General features: G+C 43.0%; 1 protein-coding gene and 1 non-coding gene across 2 annotated transcripts in view; both read right to left on the bottom strand.

Annotated features, from left to right (window-relative positions):
• LOC109675542 (protein THEMIS3-like) overlaps positions 1 to 18870 on the bottom strand; it is a 95876-nt gene extending 77006 nt beyond the window's left edge. The window contains exons 1-2 of the mRNA XM_074070328.1: positions 18511 to 18870; positions 17265 to 17399 (exon numbers count right to left, since the gene is read on the bottom strand). Coding sequence (XP_073926429.1) covers positions 17265 to 17399; positions 18511 to 18601 — 226 coding nt within the window. The 5' untranslated portion in view covers positions 18602 to 18870. The remainder of the gene's footprint in view (positions 1 to 17264; positions 17400 to 18510) is intronic.
• Positions 235 to 341, bottom strand: LOC141422805 (U6 spliceosomal RNA). Its single transcript, XR_012447528.1, has one exon. It is a non-coding gene; the product is annotated as a U6 spliceosomal RNA (small nuclear RNA).
• Positions 18871 to 19078: the final 208 nt, after the last annotated feature.

Below are 19078 nucleotides of genomic sequence, written 5' to 3'. Positions count from 1 at the left end.
CTACCTCTTAGCTGCTGTGCTGCTAGGGTTTCATGAAGAAAGTTCTTACTTATACCTACTAACTCCAGAGTATTTTCTACTCTTTCCTGTATCAACAGTTCATAAATTTTAAGTTGCACATAATCATGACCAGCATGATTGATTGGGTGGTACTGGGATTTGAACTCAGGGCCTCACACTTGCTAGGCAGGTACTCTACCACTTGCGTCACTCTGCCAGCCCTCTTTTCTTTATTGAACTATGAAACACTTCATGAATTTGCGTGTCATCCTTGCACAGGGGCCATGCCAATCTTCTCTGTATCATTCCAATTTTATTATATGTGGTGCTGCATCGAGCACATGATGACATCTCCTGATGTCCCTTCTGTCCAGGCTAGGACATGAATCATCCCTTCAGCCAATGTATCTACACTGTATACCCTCCTATGAGTCACTTATCAGATCACCTGCCACTGTGTCACAGTGCTTGTGTTCAGATAACCCTTATTCGAGTAGTGATGCTGGTAATCATGTCATAATTGTCCTATTTTATTACTGGTTATTATTGTTAGTCTATTACTGTGACTAATTCACAAATTACACTTTAACATGGGCATGTATGAGTAGGAAAAAACAATAAGTAGGGTTTTATACTATCTGTGGCTTTAGGGATCCTTGAGACAACTTGGGGCAGGATGGTTACCATGTTGTACACTACTGTAAGTGAATTTTCTTGAACTTATTCCTCCAGCCTCAGTGAAACTTTACATCCTTTAACAATCTTATTTTTTCTGTGTTAGTTGCTTATTCTCAGTGGCTGTTCATACTGACAACTGCACAACTAGCCACCAATCCCTCAACTTCCAGTTTGCTTACCTCCAAATTTCAGGGAACTACAATTTCCTCTCCTCATTGCTGCCTAAGTGTATTAAATATGAAACCTTACCCTTCCAGACAAATCCATAAGGTGAAAAGAGCCTCTCTGTCCTCTCCATCTCCTCCTTTTTTTTTTTTAATTTTATTATTCATATGTGCATACACGGCTTGGGTCATTTCTCCCCCCTGCCCCCACCCCCTTCCTTACCACCCACTCCACCACCCATCTCCTCCTTCACTTCTGGTTGGGTGAGTGTGGGAAGAAGAAGGAGCACCTCTCTCTCCCCCATCATTGGAGGCACCATCCCTGGGAAGCTGAATACACTCCCTTGGCACACATGGAACAGTGGTTTCTCTGGCACAGGCCAATGCGCTCTGCAGGTGGTCCTGTGCCTGGTGAGGGAATTTAGTGCTAGAGTCAGAGGGCCATGGGGGGTACGTAGAGTAAAGAGTAAGAAGGAAGGTCCTGCCCCACAGACAAACTCAGCTTTCTTCCCTGCATTCTCAGTCTCAACTGGATTGCTACTGGGCTGGCTCCTTATTTCTGTTGGTTCCAAAGATGACAGGAAGGAACACAGAGGTGTGATGATCCTACCCAAATTCACTGAGAGGGTACACTTCCCGGACTCTCCCCAGAGTTAATTTTACATGTGTCCATGGACCCTATCCCCTCACTTCCTAAGGGACAAAGCTCTGTTGATCATCCCTTCTCTCAAATACACCTTCATCTCTCCCTTTCTTCAGTCTCTTTCTCTATAGCAAATGGTAGATATCAGATAAATAGATGAAAGATAGATAGATAGATAATAGACAGATGATAGACAGATGATAGACAGATGATAGACAGATGACAGACAGATGACAGATAGATGATTGATAGATGATTGATAGATGATAGATAGATAGATAGATAGATGATGGACATGCATTTTCTCCTTAGGAAAGACTCACAAACACAACTCCTTTATTAGGACATCTCTCTCCAGCTCTCATAGCCAGGCCTAATGCACCTACTGTCTATACTCGCCCACCGCATTCATTCTCTTCCCTTCCCTCCTCATCTGCATTCCACTCCAGGCTTCAAGTGAATAACTAGTTAGTGACTGGTACTCAGTAAGTATTATTATTGCTAAGATGTGATCTGCTTTCTGTGATTAAGGATCTGTTTATGAAGCCATGACAGAGAGGCGGGGAAATGGCTTTGCTCTGTGCAGTAGTCAGAGGGGGGCAGGAAGAGGAGGGAGAGGAAAGAACAAGGGAGAGATGAGATGTTGTAATTTGGGTCTTGAATGTCCACCAAAAGCCCATGTGTTAAAGGGCTTGGTCCCCAGCTCATTGTGCTATTGGGAGGTGATAGAACCTTTAGGAGATGGGGCTTAGTATAAGGAAATGGGGCATGTCCTAGAAGGGGATATTGGGACCTTGGCCCCTTCCTGCCTCTTTCTCTTTACTTCCTGGCTACCATTAGGTAAGCAGCCTCCTCTATCATCATGAGGTGCTATGCTGCCACAAGGCCTAAAGCAACAGGGCCAACCGACCATGGACTGAAACGTCAGAAACTGTGAACCAAAGTAAACCTTTCCTCCTATTTATTTATCTATTTTTTGGCACTGGGGTTTAGACTCAGGGCCTCACATTTGCAAGGCAGGCACTCTACCACTTGAGCCACACCCCCAGCCCTTTTTTGCTTTTAGTTATTTTTTTACATAGGGTCTCACGTTCTTGCTGGGGCTGGCCTCAGATCAAGATCCTCCTACCTACAGTCTCCTGCAGAGTTGGGATCACAGGCCTGTGCACCATGCCTGGCTTATTGGTTGAATGGGGTGTCACTAACTTTTTGCCTGGGCTGTCCTCGAACTATGATCCTTACAATTTCTGCCTCCTGAATAGCTGGGATTACAGGCATAAGCCACCGTGCCCAAGCTCCAACCTTTCCTCCTTTTTAGTTGTTGTCTTAGGTATTTTGTCATAGTAACTGCAAGCTGACTAACACAGAAGATAAGGTGAACTTTGGGAAAATGGATGAATCAGTTACATTTGTGCAATCAAGAAAAGCAGAAACTCCCTGCCATGTTGGAATGTAGATGTGAGTTTTTACTCTGGACTTTTTGATATCAGAAACTTGAGTGTGAATCTATAAAAGGATATGGCTTGTTATTTATCTACCTTAAATTTAAATTCCTCATTTATAAATCAGAAATTATAGTGACTCTTTTAAGAATTAATTTAATTTACTTAATAAAGAATTAAATTATGGCTTTAAAGATTTTCTCAATCTCTTCTTGAAAGTTATTATGTAAGGATAAAGCATTATGGTGATATTATCATGAGTGAGCCCTATAAGCCTCAAATGATGCATCTTATTAAATTTATAAAATATAATTTTGATCATTCCCCCATCTGGCATCTACCTTAGATGCCAGGAGAACTCTGAAATATTAAGAGCAGTGATAAAAATAAATGGAAACTGAGTCAAATATTAAAGCAATTAAAAGAACTCATTACATATAGCTATGCTTTAAAATAGATCAGAGAGAGGGTGCCTAGAAGTCATTTTATTTCATATAATGATTACTTTGTGAATTATTTTTCAGACTAAAGCCATCCCACTCCAACAACAATACAAATAAATTTTTCTCTTAGATTTACTAGACTATCTTTAACAGTCTTTGGTACTGGATTTCAGGCATGCAGTACTCAGATTACTGAGGATCCACTTCTCTTCATTTAATCAGACAATTATATTTAGATCCATCAAATTCTGCTACCATCTCCATGAGACTGGACCAAGATTGGGCCATCCCCAGTCTTCCCTAAGGCTGGCTTATCTTAGCTCACTTAGAGAGGTGCAAGTAGAAAGCTAGATGGCTCACCGTTTTGTCTTAGATATGACTGAATGCATCCATTCCTTTTTTTAATCACCAATACACAATAAAAAAAAAAGAGTAGCATGCTGTTTCTAATGCCTTGCTATAACCTGTTGGGTTCATCAAGGAACATTGGTGATGGCCTTGGCTTCCTTCTTAGGTCATCAGGATCATCCTCATTGACAAGGAAAGAAAGATGGCAAGTGGGAGTCTATGGGGCAGATGACTTAAGTGTGTGGCTCAAAGACACAAGGAAAGGAAAGAGAAAGGGGAGGTTAGGGAAGCTCTGCTCTGGTGTGGAGGCCACACCTGCATCCAAGACCACTGTGACCTGAGACTTGGCAGCTTTAAGTGAGCCACAGAGAGGAGTCTGGGACATCCTGGGGTTGTGCTATCATTAGCAACGTTCCCCAGCAATGAACTTACTGTCCAGGTGCATGGGTCAATTCAGACAGGCATTCACTATCATTTATTTGTTATTCATTCCCTCAACAATCCTGAGCTCTGACCTACAAGAGTTAGCCAGAAAAAAATTAAAATTCAAACTTATTGGCTGTGTGGGATACCTCTGTATATTTTTTTTCCAGGGTCTTTTGGTCTTTTTCTCTGCCGCTATGGCTCTTGCCCTCAAAAGACTCAACCTGGTTTTCCAAGATGATGACTGTGGGGTTGAAGGTGCAAATTATCAAAACTAGGCTACCTTAGCTGACTGACTTGCATATTTGAAGATACAATAGCACGGCCTCCGGTCTCTGATTAGTTTTATGAAGCTAGTCTTCTGATGATGCTGAAGGAAAATGTATTCCTCAGTGCAAAGAATTGTCACATTCTCATTACCTCCTGGAAGCAGGGCACCTGTGGAGGAAGGCTGAGTCCAATGAAGGATTCACCCATGAGGAAAAGTGGGTTAAATGACCTGAAATCACTTCTATCATCACTTCTAGGAAGAAATTCAATGCTTGGCCCCATCCTCAAAATAAATGCTCTGAAATTTTTCAGCTCATTCCTGTCCCCTCCTAGAAAGACACCTGAGCAGTAAGGACCAGGACCAGATCTCTTCCTTTTCTACTTCTCCCATTACTCACACAGACCTAGGTGGCCATATCGGAACAAACGCAAAGTACAAATACCAAGTGTTCTAAAATAAAGGCCAGTTTCCTAATTTTCTATGGAAATCTGTATGGCTTTTTATAACTAGAAGAAAGGCAACATTTTAATTTTACTTTTAATTGAGAAATAGTAATTGTGTGTTTATGTTATGGGGTACAATGTGATGTTTTGCCCCAAATATAAATTATAGAAAGATTCAATCAAGCTAATTAACATATATCATTTCACCAGTTTATCATTTTTTGTGGTGAGCTTGTTAAAATCTATTTGAGCAATTTTGAAATATGCAAGACTTTATAATTACTTGTGGTTGTCATGCAATGTAATAGATACTAAAACTCATTCCTCCAGTCTGTTTGAAACTTTGTACCTTTTGATCAACATACCTTCTTTTCCCAAACCTATCCCTCCCTTTCAGTTTCTATTCTCTGTTTATGAGTTCAACTTTTTTTTAGATTCCACATATATGTGAGATTACATAGGACTCACATTTCCATGCTACCATGTTTCATTTAGTATAGTATCTACCAGTTATAGCCAGATTGTTGCAAATGACAGAATTCTTCCTTTTATAAGGCTGTATAGTATTCTGTCGTGTATGTGTACTACATTTTCTTTATACATTCATCCAATGATGGACACTTAGGTTGCTTCCATATCTTGACTATTGAGAATAATAAAGGAAAATGGTAAATTTTAATTTAAATTAATAAAAGTCTTTCTGACATATCAGAACAGACCAGTACACACTACTTCAATAAGAAACATCACTATCCCCTCTGAGAGTCTTAAAATTAGCCCAATTTTTTTGGTCAACCAACAGCACCAGAAATAAGTCTGGTGGTTTATGTGCCAGGGACTGTCACTTAAGCCACAGGGCAGAGAGCAGCAGGCACATGCACCACATCTGAGGGGGGCATCAGCTGAGCAGAGAGAAGGCCAAGTTTTTATAAAAGGGTTCATTATAGGATTTTCCTGTTGACCAGCCCAGCTCTCAGCAGTGACTGAGCTTCCTGGGTCTTTGAAGTAGCTGTGACTCATTGGGCCCTTCAGAGCTGCCTCTGGGAACCATCAGGCTACCAGCCCTGGTCATGGGAATTATCTGTGTGGGCTTTCTCACATATGGGAAGACTTTTTGAGCATGGCAAGTCCTTGGTATGGATCCACTGGACCAGCAGGGAGAATGGAGTTTTTGAAAAACATTGGCTCCAAATCAGTCTTCTTTCATCTATGGAAATGGCTATTTCCCTTTGCACAGGCACTCTAACAGGCTCCCATTTGGCCTGTGCTGGCCAAAGTCACACTGTGTCCTTGATGTGCATTTCCTCATGTAACCACCCCTGCCCCAATAAACCCGAGAAACTGGTATCATTATCCAGATGGGCCGACGATGAAACGCAGGCTTCGAGCAATCAAGTGACAGGACCAGGACAGTGATATGGTAATAAACCGGCACACAAAAAATACAGTAAGATACCCTTGAAGTGCAGTGTTTAAGGATTTCCGTGATGAACTAGTTCTTTCCTGGCTAGCTTGAAGGTACCAGCAGCTTACCAGCAGCTCACAAAATTCATACATATTTTAACTGTCAGCTCTCTCATGCCAGTGCAGCCAGCTGCAAGACAGCCTTGGATGAGACATAAAGGCACTTCTGGATAACCCCTGAACCACTCCATGCTAACCGTTACATACCTACATATACACGTGTATATATATGTGTATACATATATATGTATATATACATGTGTGTGTATAGTATGTGTTTTTGCAGGTTTACCTGAGAACCATGATCAATAGGATTTTATTTCCTGTGAAAGGACTTTGTGTTGTGGCACATTCCTGCCACACAGGTAGCATCTCATGACCAATGTTGAAATGCAGGCAGCTCCAAGCACAAGGGAACAGAGGTGCCCACCAAGAGACCCTCTGCTCACCTGGGCCTTTACCACCTTCCGACCTGTTATCCCAGTACTCTTCTCTGGCATGTCCTGTACTACCATCTCCCAGGGCCTCTGGAAGATCATATGGTCCTTGCTAGGACTCAGAGAAGCAGCCCTCTGAGCCTCGGTTCAGCACCTTGCACAAAGTACAGTCTCAAGAACAGTTATGCACCCAACAAGCACACTTCCAATTTTGATAGTGCATCCGATGGTTTTGTGACAATCTTGACTTTCCAACTAAGAAGTATCACATGCAGAAAAACCTCTCTTCTGTGTAATTAGAGATAGATCAAAACTGGCAGAGACAATCCTGGCCAAAAGAAAGCTCAGAGTGAGCAGATTTTTACCAAAGTTTGCCCAGTTTACCAGTCCCCTGCCTAGGCAGGCCCTGGGGCTCAGATATCCTGTCCTAGGAACCACCCAGCATAGCCATATCAGTCCCCAGATAAGAGTCAGAGTTTTCATTGATGCAAAAGCAGGAAGCAGGATTCTGGCATTTGGAAAAATGCTGTTACAATGAGGACTAAAATAGCTGGAGGAAGAGCAGAACTCTCAAGAGCCCCTGCTCACTGCTAGGTCTAATGGGCTTGGTGTTGGGATGGCAGACTGCTGTAAGCCCAAAGTGCCTGCAGCTGACCTCCTTAGAGCTCAGGCGGAGTTCTGCTGCTGTTCAGAAAGACCCAGAAGGAATAGCAGACTCAACAGCATTAATGCACCTCAGTTTCTGTGGGCAAGCCCAGGATGATGGGGTATTGTGTGGTTTATCTATTTCACATCTTGTTCTACACAAAGATCACTTTCCTTCTCTTGCTACAATGCTGAGGCTGCAACCACTGTGTTCTGGTGACAGCATCTAGGGTAAAGGTCAAAAGCACAATGCTGAGCACAGAGAAGCCAAAGCCATGTCTTTCCCAGAGACACTGTGGTTTGGGAAAATCAATGAAGCCCACATACCAAGTGGACTCTATGTCAGGTAAGAGAGACAGTGTTTCCATGCTTCAGTAATGCTTACCCTCCCCCCAGTCAGCAGACAGAAATGTAGGAAAGACAGGTGTCAGACATGGCATTCACATTGAATCACCTGGGGGGTTAGTAAACAGAATTGAGCAAGCAGAGTTGCTGACTCTTCCTAAGAAAGTTAGTGAGTCAGCCAGAGAGAGCATTTCTTTCTTCCTATTTGCTATCGTTACAGCTGTCTACCCACCATGATTCCAACAGAGAGCTAGACTGGATAAAAAGACATGCCAAATCAGGCACAAAGGAAAACACAGCTGTGATGTAGTCATTTTTCATTACCCTGACCCTCCGGCAAGGCCTGTCTCTGTCAGAGAAGCCTGCAGGGTGTGTGAGACACCAGGTAGGTGAGAGTTTGTTTCTGGAAGCTTCTAGTTCTTTCTGGAGACTTCCATAGTCTTCTAAGCTCTTATTACTCCATCTTTCCTTTGGTCAGCCTTTGGATCTCACAGAGAAACAAGTCACTAGTGTCTTCCAATCTATTTTATTCCCTCAACTCAAAAGACCAAGTTCAACGCCCAGCAGGCCCCACTAACCTGGCCTCAGCTTGATAACATTAACTATATATGGCCCAGCTGTTGCAAGGTTCACCATCACTAAGAGTGAAGCATGACTCTTGCTCTCTGACACAGATTTCCAGCCTGAAGCTGCTGCATCCCACACCAGTGACTGCGACTTTCTCCTAATGTGTGGCTCCATGGCTGTGTTCGTAATGTGCGCTTCGGGCAGATAACTGCCCTGTTATCTGAGAATCGGCTATTCCAGTGATGCTGCTGATATCCAGTGTGCTGGGAGGAACTGTTTAGTCGCTTCCCTGCAGGGTCTCCCTTCACCTGCTGTTCTATTTTACAGTTCACTTACATCCTATCCCCAGCAACAGACACATCAGCATGTTCCACTGCAAGCAGGCACGTTGGCAATCCAGGAGGTGGGCTCCCAGAGGTCCCAGGCATGCTGCATTAGGCAATGGGCCAGCAGGTTCCCATTCGAGAAAGCTCTCCAGCTCATTAGTTTGTTCCTGTACAGCAGAATGCATGGTCATCCGGGTTACAGCAATCGGGGCAGAATTGCTTGTAGTTGCAGTGGGAGGTGCACTAGATTTCTGAGACTTTACACCATGCTGTTCTGTGAGCCGTGGCATTTTAAAGCAAGGCCAACACAGGGATGGCAGTGGGTTTATCCTGGTCCATGTTTTTGGTTCCCCCTCCTTTATTCTCAATGGAAAGCCGAGAAATTCTTGCAGGTGTCGGCCTTAGGTCATCAACAGCCTCAGAGAAGCTCTTCTCTGGCCTTAATAGCAAAACATAACTTGCTCTGGGAATAAGCACAAAATATATTTTCCTCTGCTATGAATCCTAGTAGGGCTTTAAAAGTCAAATAGGATTTGAGAGCCAAGAAATCTTTTTATCTGTAAAGTTAACAAACTGGGTCTGAGACCAAGATGCTGAAATGCCCATGTGTTGGACATGTGAATAGATAAGAGATAAATTGCTTCACACAGCTACCATTGATCTTGCCATTCATTCAATCTCCAGTGGGATCACTCGTTTGCTTAATTGGAGGAAAGCTAAGGAACCCACTGGGTAGATGCAATTGGGCTTCACAGCATGAACTCAGTAACTGGTTTCCACAGACGCCTTGGTTCAGCCCAACACGTGGGGGATTTGCTTACTGTCTCAGATCTGCCCCTGAAACTTTCTGGTTTGTGGTAGGCGGGGTAGACAGACACATGCAGCATTTCAATACAGTGAGAAAGATGTCAGCCCTCATTCTGGTCTGGAAATGGTAAAGTGAGTCCTAAACCAAGTCCAGTCTTCATCCACAAAGTCCAGGTCATGGGCTCTGAAGGCTCTTTCCTGGGGTGCCCTGGTCTCTCCTACTTGTGGCAGAGCAATTCCATACCTCACCTACTTCACCCTTGAGGGTAGAGCTGGGCACAGAGGTGCCTGGAACTGAACTTTAAAAAGCTGCTAGATCTGGAGCCAGGGACTGGGAAACAGAGTTCCTGAGAATCCTACAGGAGAGCTGGGAGTGATTATAGGCCTAGAAAAGTCAGTACATCAGGATGAGACACTGACTGTGCGCCAATGAGCCTGTCTTCTATCCTGTAAGGGCTTCCAACCTTGGGGATACAAGTAAACATTTTAAAACCTGAAGCACTCCAGGCAATGTACCAGCAAGAGTTTGCTCTGAGCTTTTGTAACATATGCAGGGCCTTGGTGGGGACTGAGGAGTGCCTGATGGAGGGGAAGACTCAGTTCCTCACCAGCCTCAGTCCTGGAGTGGCTTCTCTCTGCTTTTCCTTGGGAGAGGTTTCCTATAGAGAGATGGCTCAGGCAAGTGTCACTCCAAGAGGACCTGGGTACACAGCTCACCTGCTGCACGTGGGCACAGAGCTCATCTCAACTACCACGAAGTATCGGAAACCCAGAGGCCCTTAATCTCCAAATATAGCTGATGGCTGAGCACCCTCCATTCCTCTCTTGCACCACTTCTTCTGGTGTGCAGGGTGGTCATGCCACTGCCCATTGCTCCATCCCAGAGTTGGCTGAGTTGTGTTCAGTTTTACCCCTCTGTCCAGCAGGCCACGTGTTCCAGGGAAAACTGGCCTTGCCCCTGACCAGCCAGGAATCCAGAAGCTCATCAATAAACAGCTTTCCCTGATACAGAGATCGGCTCAGGAATGGCTACTGAGATTCACGGGTGAGGTTTCCGGGGCATGGAAGGGAAAGTATTACCTTTACCCTTATGAGTGAGCCATAGGCTCATTCATCATGTCGCAAATGGCAGAATTTCTATTTCCCTCTTTTTGAAGTTTCATCATATGTAGATACCACACTTTCTTCCTGCATTTATTTATCAATAGATACTTGGGTTGTTTCCATATCTTGGCTATTGTGAATAGTGCTGCTATGAACACGGGAGTGCAAATACCTCTTTGAGATTCTGATTTCAATTCTTTTGGATAAATGCTTAAAAGTGGAATTACTGGATCATATGGTGAAATAAGCCAGTCACAGAGGACTCACACTGCTTGAATCTAAAAGTCAAACTTTCAGAAGAAACTGATATTTATAAGGGTGGTGGCCAGGGGCTAGGGAAGAGGTGGGGGGAGAAATGGGGATTGTTGAATGGGTAGAACATTTCAGCTATGCAAAATGAGAAAGTTTTAGAGATCTTCTGCACAATGTAGTGCCTATGGTTAATGATATGGTATTGTGCATTTAAAAAAATTAACAGGGCAGGTCTCTCATGTTAACTGTTTTACCACAAACAAAAAAGGAAAGAAAAAAGGGAAAACAAAGAAAAAAAAACCCAAAGGGTCGCTAGGAAACTATTGGGGGTAATGTTTGATTATTACATGGATTTTGCTGATGGTTACACAGGTGTGCACATGCTCTACTCATAAAATTGTGTGCACTAAGGATGTGCAATTCTTTTGTTTTGTTTTTTATATCAAAAAAAGGGGGCATAACACAGGAGCCAAGGGCCCAGCTGTGCTTAGGTGAGGATGGGCAGGGCCAAAAGAGCTGCAGCAGGCAAGACCAAGCTGGAGCAGATTTCCCTGTTGTGAGCCAATAGATCTCTTCTGTGTAAACAAACTTGCTGGAATTTTGTTTCTTGCCCCCTACATATCCTAAAAAAATCACCTCAACTCCCACCCCATGCTGAGCTTGCCCAAGCTTCATTGAAGGTAGCACCGTGGCATCTCCACTTACCTGTGCCACCACACCAACCTGGTGTCCTTGTGCATCCCCACCCAGCCCAGGGAGGTGCCACCAACATATGCGAGACCTGTAACTCACATTCCACAAACTTCTTGTCCTCCCACCCTATGAAAATGTCTGGTCCATCATTCAGAGCTCTTCATAATTGGTTCCCATGTCTCTAGTATCACTTAGCTCCATGCTGCTTCCACTCACGGCCCTCCCACCATGGAAGACTGGGGAAGACTGGTTCATCTACCACCCTGCCTGGAACCCCATCCCTGTGCACCCCTACAGAGTCACCAACCATTCTGGCCTCCTCTGCCTACATGTGTTGCCTGAAAAAGGAAATTTCACTCCCACAACCAGGAAACTCCTCACATGTTATATGAGATGGTCTCCTGGCCTCCAGAACCCCTCTTACAAAGCAGGCTTAAAGGCTGCCTTATCCACACAGTCTAGACAATAGCAGTCCTAACATTCAAAGGCATCTTTCTGAGGCCCAGTCCCTGCTTTATAAATTTTTTTTTTATTATATCATGTATCTTCCTAATAACAACTGCCTGGCCGAGTTCTCAAGTGACAAGAATGAGATGAGATGCTAAAAATGCAGTTGGTTTTCTGAATCCACAGGTTTCCATCTGTAGATCTGACCAATTTTGAGTCAAAAGCATTTGATAAAAAAATCTGAATATGTTCTGAATATGCACAGACTTTTTTTCTTGTCATTATTCCATAAATGACACAGTATAGCACCTATTTACATAGCATTTATATTGTGTGAGGTATTATAAGTCATCTAGAGATGATTTAAAGTACATGGGGAGATCTGTGTAGGTTATATAAAATACATGCCATTTTATAGAAGCGACTTAATTCCCTTATAGAAGGGAATCTGAAAATTTTAGTACCCATGGTGGGTTCTGGTACCAATCTGTCACAGATACTGGGAGATGACTGGAGATATTTAGAAAGTCATGCATTAGAAGCTATTCAAATTTCCATATCATAGACTGAATTGTTGTCTTGCTCAAGGTGCAAGTATGATTTTAACCATATTGCTAAACATCCATTTTTCTGTTGTGCTAAGGAAAAATGCTACACATTGAAGCTAGCAAGAGAATATTACAGATTTTTTTCCAATTTGTATCCAGAGAATTCAATGGCTATATTGAACACAGAGGTCTGTCCCTCAGTTCTAACACTCCCTAATAAGCAGGAGGGTTATGTCACATTAACAAGCGTCCCTTATACACCCCAAAATGTGCTGATATGGGTGACCTATAACTGAGACACAGGTCTATTAAAAAACCAAGCTCCTGGCCAAGAAAATACAAGATCATAAATTACATGTTCCTTTACACAGAAATTGCCTCTTAAATTTTAATATCAACCACATAACCAACCCCCCTTCCTTCTTCTGTTATGTCAGGAGACCATTCCTGCCCCCAGCACAAGGCTACCTACCCTGGAAGGTGTTGGAGATTTGTTTGTCCCATTCTCTAAAGCAACATAAAAATAGTAAAGGTAATCAATGGTGATTGATTAATTTCAAAACATAAATAATGGTTGTAATTGCAATTTAAAGAGGAATGTTTGCCACTTTGATTAATCTGACCCTGTAGGCTACTGTTAACAGAGAGGCACATTAGAATGCTAATGAGGAAATAAATACAGAGAGAAAGACACAGAGCAGTAGGTGTCCAGCTCAGCCTGGTCTTCCTCAACAATGCCCTGTGTGCTCCTTTCCAATACTCCTGTAATTTGCACAGTCACCTGAAACATGCCTCTGCCAATTAGGAAACCTCACACTCCATCTTCAAAATCCCTTTCTCTCTTGGAGCAACTAGGGAAACATCGATCTTACCATAGAGAAATATCCTGGCTGGTACCTTGAACATTGCCCTTGGCAATTTTAAAACTTTAAAGCACTATGTGGCCATCAGAGGCTCAAGGAGTTCGCTAAGTGGCTAGATTGTTATCCCCATTTTATAGATTACTAGATAGAGCGACATCAAGAGGTTAGTGATGTTCCCAACCAGACAGCAGGCAAGAGGCAATAATAGAAGGTAAGGTGTTCCTCCAAATCGGACATTCCAGCTGTGTCTCTCAAGTGAACTACTGAAAGTGCTCTGAGGCAGCCTTCCCTGCTGATGTGCCCTGTTTTTCCTTCTTCCTGGTCACGCTTGGGCTCCCTGCCCCTTGCTGCTTTCTCTCACTCTTTCCCTACTTCTGACTGTCATACCCAAGCCTACTGAGAAAGCTGTTGCTGCTTCTGATCAGTTATTTAGATCTTAGCAGGATCTAAATTCCTTTTATATTATAGCAGGCAGGTCTGGGTGGCAGAGACAGAGTCCAAGGGGCAGGCCCTTCTGATTGCCTATGTTCCTGCTTGGAAACACAGTCACTGCTCCTGCTCCCTGTAAAGACTGGGTTAAAGTGCACAGTTTCAATGGGGAGAGGAAGCAGGTGAAATGTGTCCCAGAGAGGCTCGCTACCTGGGTGCCCCTACACCTACTTGTTCAGCTCCCTTACCATGCCTGTTCTCAGAGATTTCCTTCCTTGGGAGCCGACTTGGTACTCCCCACCCCTAGCCAAGGCTTACACCAAGGAATACATCTTTCAATGAGAACATTCTGGACCTCAGCTGGGAAGAGGGGTTGTGCAGAACAGGAAGGTCAGCGTTCTATTTTGCACATGGAAGAACAAACTAATCCCCTTGTTGTATTTGCCCTTTTTTTTATTTTATTTTATTATTATTATTCATATGTGCATACCAGGCTTGGGTCATTTCTCGCCCCTGCCCCCACCCCCTCCCTTACCACCCACTCTGCCCACTCCCTCTCCCCCCCACCCCCTCAATACCCAGCAGAAACTATTTTGCCCTTATTTCTAATTTTGTTGTAGAGAGAGTATAAGCAATAATAGGAAGGAACAAGGGCTTTTGCTAGTTGAGGTAAGGATAGCTATACAGAGAGTTGACTCACATTAATTTCCTGTGTGTGTGTGTTACCTTCTAGGTTAATTCTTTTTGATCTCACCTTTTCTCTAGTTCCTGGTCCCCTTTTCCTATTGGCCTCAGTTGATTTTAAGGTATCTGCTTTAGTTTCTCTGCATTGAGGGCAACAAATGCTAACTAATTTTTTACGTTTCTTACCTATCCTCACCCCTCCCTTGTGTGCTCTCGCTTTTATCATGTGCTCAAAGTCCAATCCCTTTGTTAATGTTTGCCCTTGATCTAATGACCACATATGAGGGAGAACATAGGATTTTTGGTCTTTTGGGCCAGGCTAACCTCACTCAGAAAGATGTTCTCCAATTCCATCCATTTACCGACGAATGATAACATTTCATTCTTCTTCATGGCTGCATAAAATTCCATTGTGTATAGATACCACATCTTCTTGATCCATTCGTCAGTGGTGGGGCATCTTGGCTGTTTCCATAACTTGGCTATTGTGAATAGTGCTGCAATAAACATGGGTGTGCAGGTGCCTCTGTAGTAACCTGTGTCACGTTCTTTTGGGTATATCCCCAAGAGTGGTATTGCTGGATCATATGGTAGATCAATGTTTAACTTTTTAAGTAAACTCCAAATTTTTTTTCAGAGTGGTTGTACTAGTTTACATTCCCACCATCATGTGTTGATCACATGATAAAAGTGAGAGCACACAAGGGAGGGGTGAGGATAGGTAAGACACCTAAAAAATTAGTTAGCATTTGTTGCCCTCAACGCAGAGAAACTAAAGCAGATACTTTAAGGCAACTGAGGCCAATAGGAGAAGGGGACCAGGAACTAGAGAAAAGGTTAGATCAAGAAGAATTAATCTAGAATGTAACACACACGCACAGGAAATTAATGTGAGTCAATGCCCTGTATACCTATCCTTATCTCAACTAGCAAAAACCCTTGGTCCTTCCTATTATTGCTTATACTCTCTACAACAAAATTAGAAATAAGGGCAAAATAGTTTCTGCCGGGTATCAAGGGGGTAGGAAGGGGAGGGAGGGTGTAGGGGGGGGGGTAAGGGAGAGGGTGGGGGGAGGGGGGAGAAATGACTCAAACATTGTATGCACATATGAATAAAAAAAAAAGAATATTAAAAAAAAAAGAACAAACTTGCTGTTTGTGCTAGTCAATAGGCAGGACCAGAGGAACACTGCAGGGACCTCCGGCCTTCCCAGCTGACCCTAATCCTAGAAATGCTTTTCCAGAACTAAAAACACCCTTGGTATAGATGAACCATCAAAATGAAGTGTTCTGTCCTTCTTTTGCAGGAAATCTATGCCTAAAATTCTTCACTGGAGTTCTAGGAGAGTGAGAAACATGTGGCTTCTTCATCTAGAGCTGCAGATGAGAACTTCTGGATCTGTTTTTATAAGAATGTAGAGGCCAGTTGAAAAAAGGAAAGATCTTCCTTTCACCCATTTTTTTTTTTTTTGTGGTACTGGGGCTTGAACTCAGGGCCTACACCTTGAACCACTCTACCAGCCTTTTTATAATGGGTTTTTTCAAAATAGGGTCTCACCAAATATTTGCTGAGGTTGGCTTCAAACCGAGATCCTCGTGATCACTGCCTTCTGAGTAGCTAGATTTAGGGCGTGAACCACCGGTGCCCGACTCAGACAATTTTCTTTATATCAGTCTAGCAGTACTGTTTAGTGGCACTGCATCAATGTCCAAGCAGCCTAATATTTTATCAATAAAAAGTCATTATTAGTGTTCTTTTGATCATTTGCTTAAAACTGAGCACCTTATCCATTCTGGCATCAACACCCCCTCTCCCCCTTGGCCCCGCCCCACACCTGCCTCAGATGTTCACTTGATTCCAGGGACCTGAGATCTCTACTGGAATGGCCACAGCTACCCTGGGTATTGCAAAAAGGCCAGCCTTGGTGCTGGCTTTAACAGTGACTCTGTGGTTTCACAAATGCTCTGTCCGAATCATTTCTACCTCCCAGTGATGAAGATAAGACTTTCTCAGTCTCTCTACTCTGAGTTGTAGAGCCTAGGTTTAAACACTAAATCCTCACATTCCCTCTTATTTATCTATCTATCTTCCTCTTTTCCCATCTGTGTTTGTGTGTCCCTCTGCACCCCTGCTCTCTTTTCTCTTTTCCTTTCCTCTTTATTTCTTCCTCCCCTTCTTATTCTCTTCTCTGATTCTCTTAACTGATCCCGATATATATATGAAATTCATTTAAACTGGTTTATTTCATGTGCTCTCTTTCAGTTACAAAAAAATGAATGGGATATTTTAGTCCTCACTCTGTCTCAAAAACAAAATAAAACAACCCCACAATTGAGTTACCTTGGCCCAACTGAGTCTGTACTGCAAGGGAGTCAGCAGCTTTCTGAAAACAGCTTTTGCACTTACATAGGAGCACTTACTGTTTCTATGCAATACAGTATGGAAAGGCTGAGATTTTCTCAGACATCATCTCCACCAGGCATGGAGTTGATGCTATAACAACAACAACAAAGCAAGCATTTGTGAGAGGAGTGCAGGCAGAAGTGTGCACACCATTGGTAGTGGAAAACATAGTCACAGAGCCAGCACAGGATTGTGCAGTCACTTTTTCCAGACACACATCTGGAAAATGCCCATTTCCTATTTGCTTTTCCACTAGACCAAATTCCAGCTGGCACTTGTCTTCATTTCATGACTCCACCTGGCAAAACTAGGTAAAAGTTACCCTCTCCCCTTCTCCCCCACGCACATTCTGCAAAGGGTCTTAAAAGGTAAAACAGAACACTGGGCACTGTACCTTTATATCCAAGAGGTATGTCAATCATCCCCAGCGTCTGCTCACCATCATTCACTTCTGCTCTGAGGTGGGAGGGTAGAAGGTCAATGACCGTTATGATGTCCCCTTTGGAGAATGATAGATTTTGCAGTGACCCTGAAAGAAAATAATTTGCATGGAAAAGTTCTCTAAGACTGAAGTTACAGTCAGAGATTTGTATCTAGTATTTCTATTGGTAAATGAAAACTTTAAGCAAAATATGGTTGTTTGAACTTGTTAAATATAACATAGAAGACAAATGGATTCTCTCCACAAAAATAGAAAAAGACCACTAATTGGGTAATTCTATGTCTCTTAGAGAGGCAGAATTTTAAGTATGTCAGAATGTGTAGATCATCTTGATGTTAAAATGATTAGAAGAGATTTTCTTCCAATAAGTGGTACTCATGATTTGCCTTGCTTATAGGTGGTATGGCCGCCCCATAATTTCCAGAGTTAGTCCCATTTTCCCTCTCATAAAATGCAGACAAAGTGCTAGATGGCTTTCTGCACAGGTTGAATTCTCATAACCATGGGAAAAACGCCTATAGCATTGACATGACTTTTTTTTTGTTATCATCAAGTCAACAAGAGACAATTTTTCAAGATCACACTTATCTATGCCTTAGATTTCATGTGTCAAATTGCAGTAATTTCTTAGCAGAGTGAAAAGTATTCGCTGTTCAAAAATAACATTGGATTTTTTTTAACTTTCTAGGCAATCACTAAACTTCAAATAGCCAGTGGTAAATAACCTCCCTCCCTCTCTACTCTCCTGTCAAATTTAAAAAAAAAGAGAGAAGCACCTTCAACAAGCAGGAAATATGACAACCTACACTGCATGGAAAGTCAAGCAAAGAGAATCTCTAGACTGCATGCTTCATTCTTCCCAGGGCTGACTAAGGCAAATACTTAGCAAATAAACAGGTCTTCCAATAAACAGAAGAATTATTTCTCTCTCTCTCTCTCTCTTTTCCAATACTCTACTGTCTTGGGAAAGGGATTTTTTTCCTCCTAAAGTTATAGTATATAAAAAGAAGATTTTATTTTTTCAGGGAAATCATTCTGGTGAAATGAGCACAGCACTGCTTTGCGATGATCTAGAACAGAATTCCCTGAAGTCTTAACAACCAGGAATGCTGAGCAATCTCATAGTTCTTCCAGAACTTGACAGGTTACATTTATAGCAGCTCCCAGAATTTCCCATATCAAGTACCATCTCCCCTACCTGAGAAATAGTTTCCATCGGTCACCTCCACTTGTCTAGGCAAGGAGTTCTGATTTAAGAAGTTGATGTAAGAATTCCAAGTTTGCTCCATGGTGACTGAGATGTTTTTCTCCTAAAGACATGGTCAGCACTGCTCAAGGAAATGAACTGAAAGCCAGAAGCTGATCCTTGTCCACAGGTAATAAACCACCTGGACTGTGATCTTGACTGGTGACCCTGGCTGATACAGGAAGAACAAGGAAGTAGTTCAGCTTGCCAAGAGGAGAGCGCTCACTCCTCCAGTGATTGAGGGCTGGGACGCACAGGACATGCCCTGAACCACCTGGAAAAGGCTATCCACAGCTCTTTGAGAGTGTCTCCCAGATCAAATTATCTCACACTTTGCTGTGCATGAAATCACAGGGATCTTGTTAAAAAGCAGACTCTGATCCCATAGGTCTGGAGCAGGGTCTGACCATCTGCATTTCTGGCAGGCTTCCAGATGACACCAGTGCTGTTAGTTCTTGGGCCAGCTCATTTTTGAGGAGTCAAAAATGCGAGTGCTAAAGGGCATTACCCAAGATGCAGT

This window comes from Castor canadensis, chromosome 4 (assembly GCF_047511655.1).
Source record: "Castor canadensis chromosome 4, mCasCan1.hap1v2, whole genome shotgun sequence".
NCBI classification, from domain to species: domain Eukaryota; kingdom Metazoa; phylum Chordata; class Mammalia; order Rodentia; family Castoridae; genus Castor; species Castor canadensis.
Note: the sequence above shows the minus strand (reverse complement) of the source record. Positions and strands in the feature narration are given on the sequence as shown.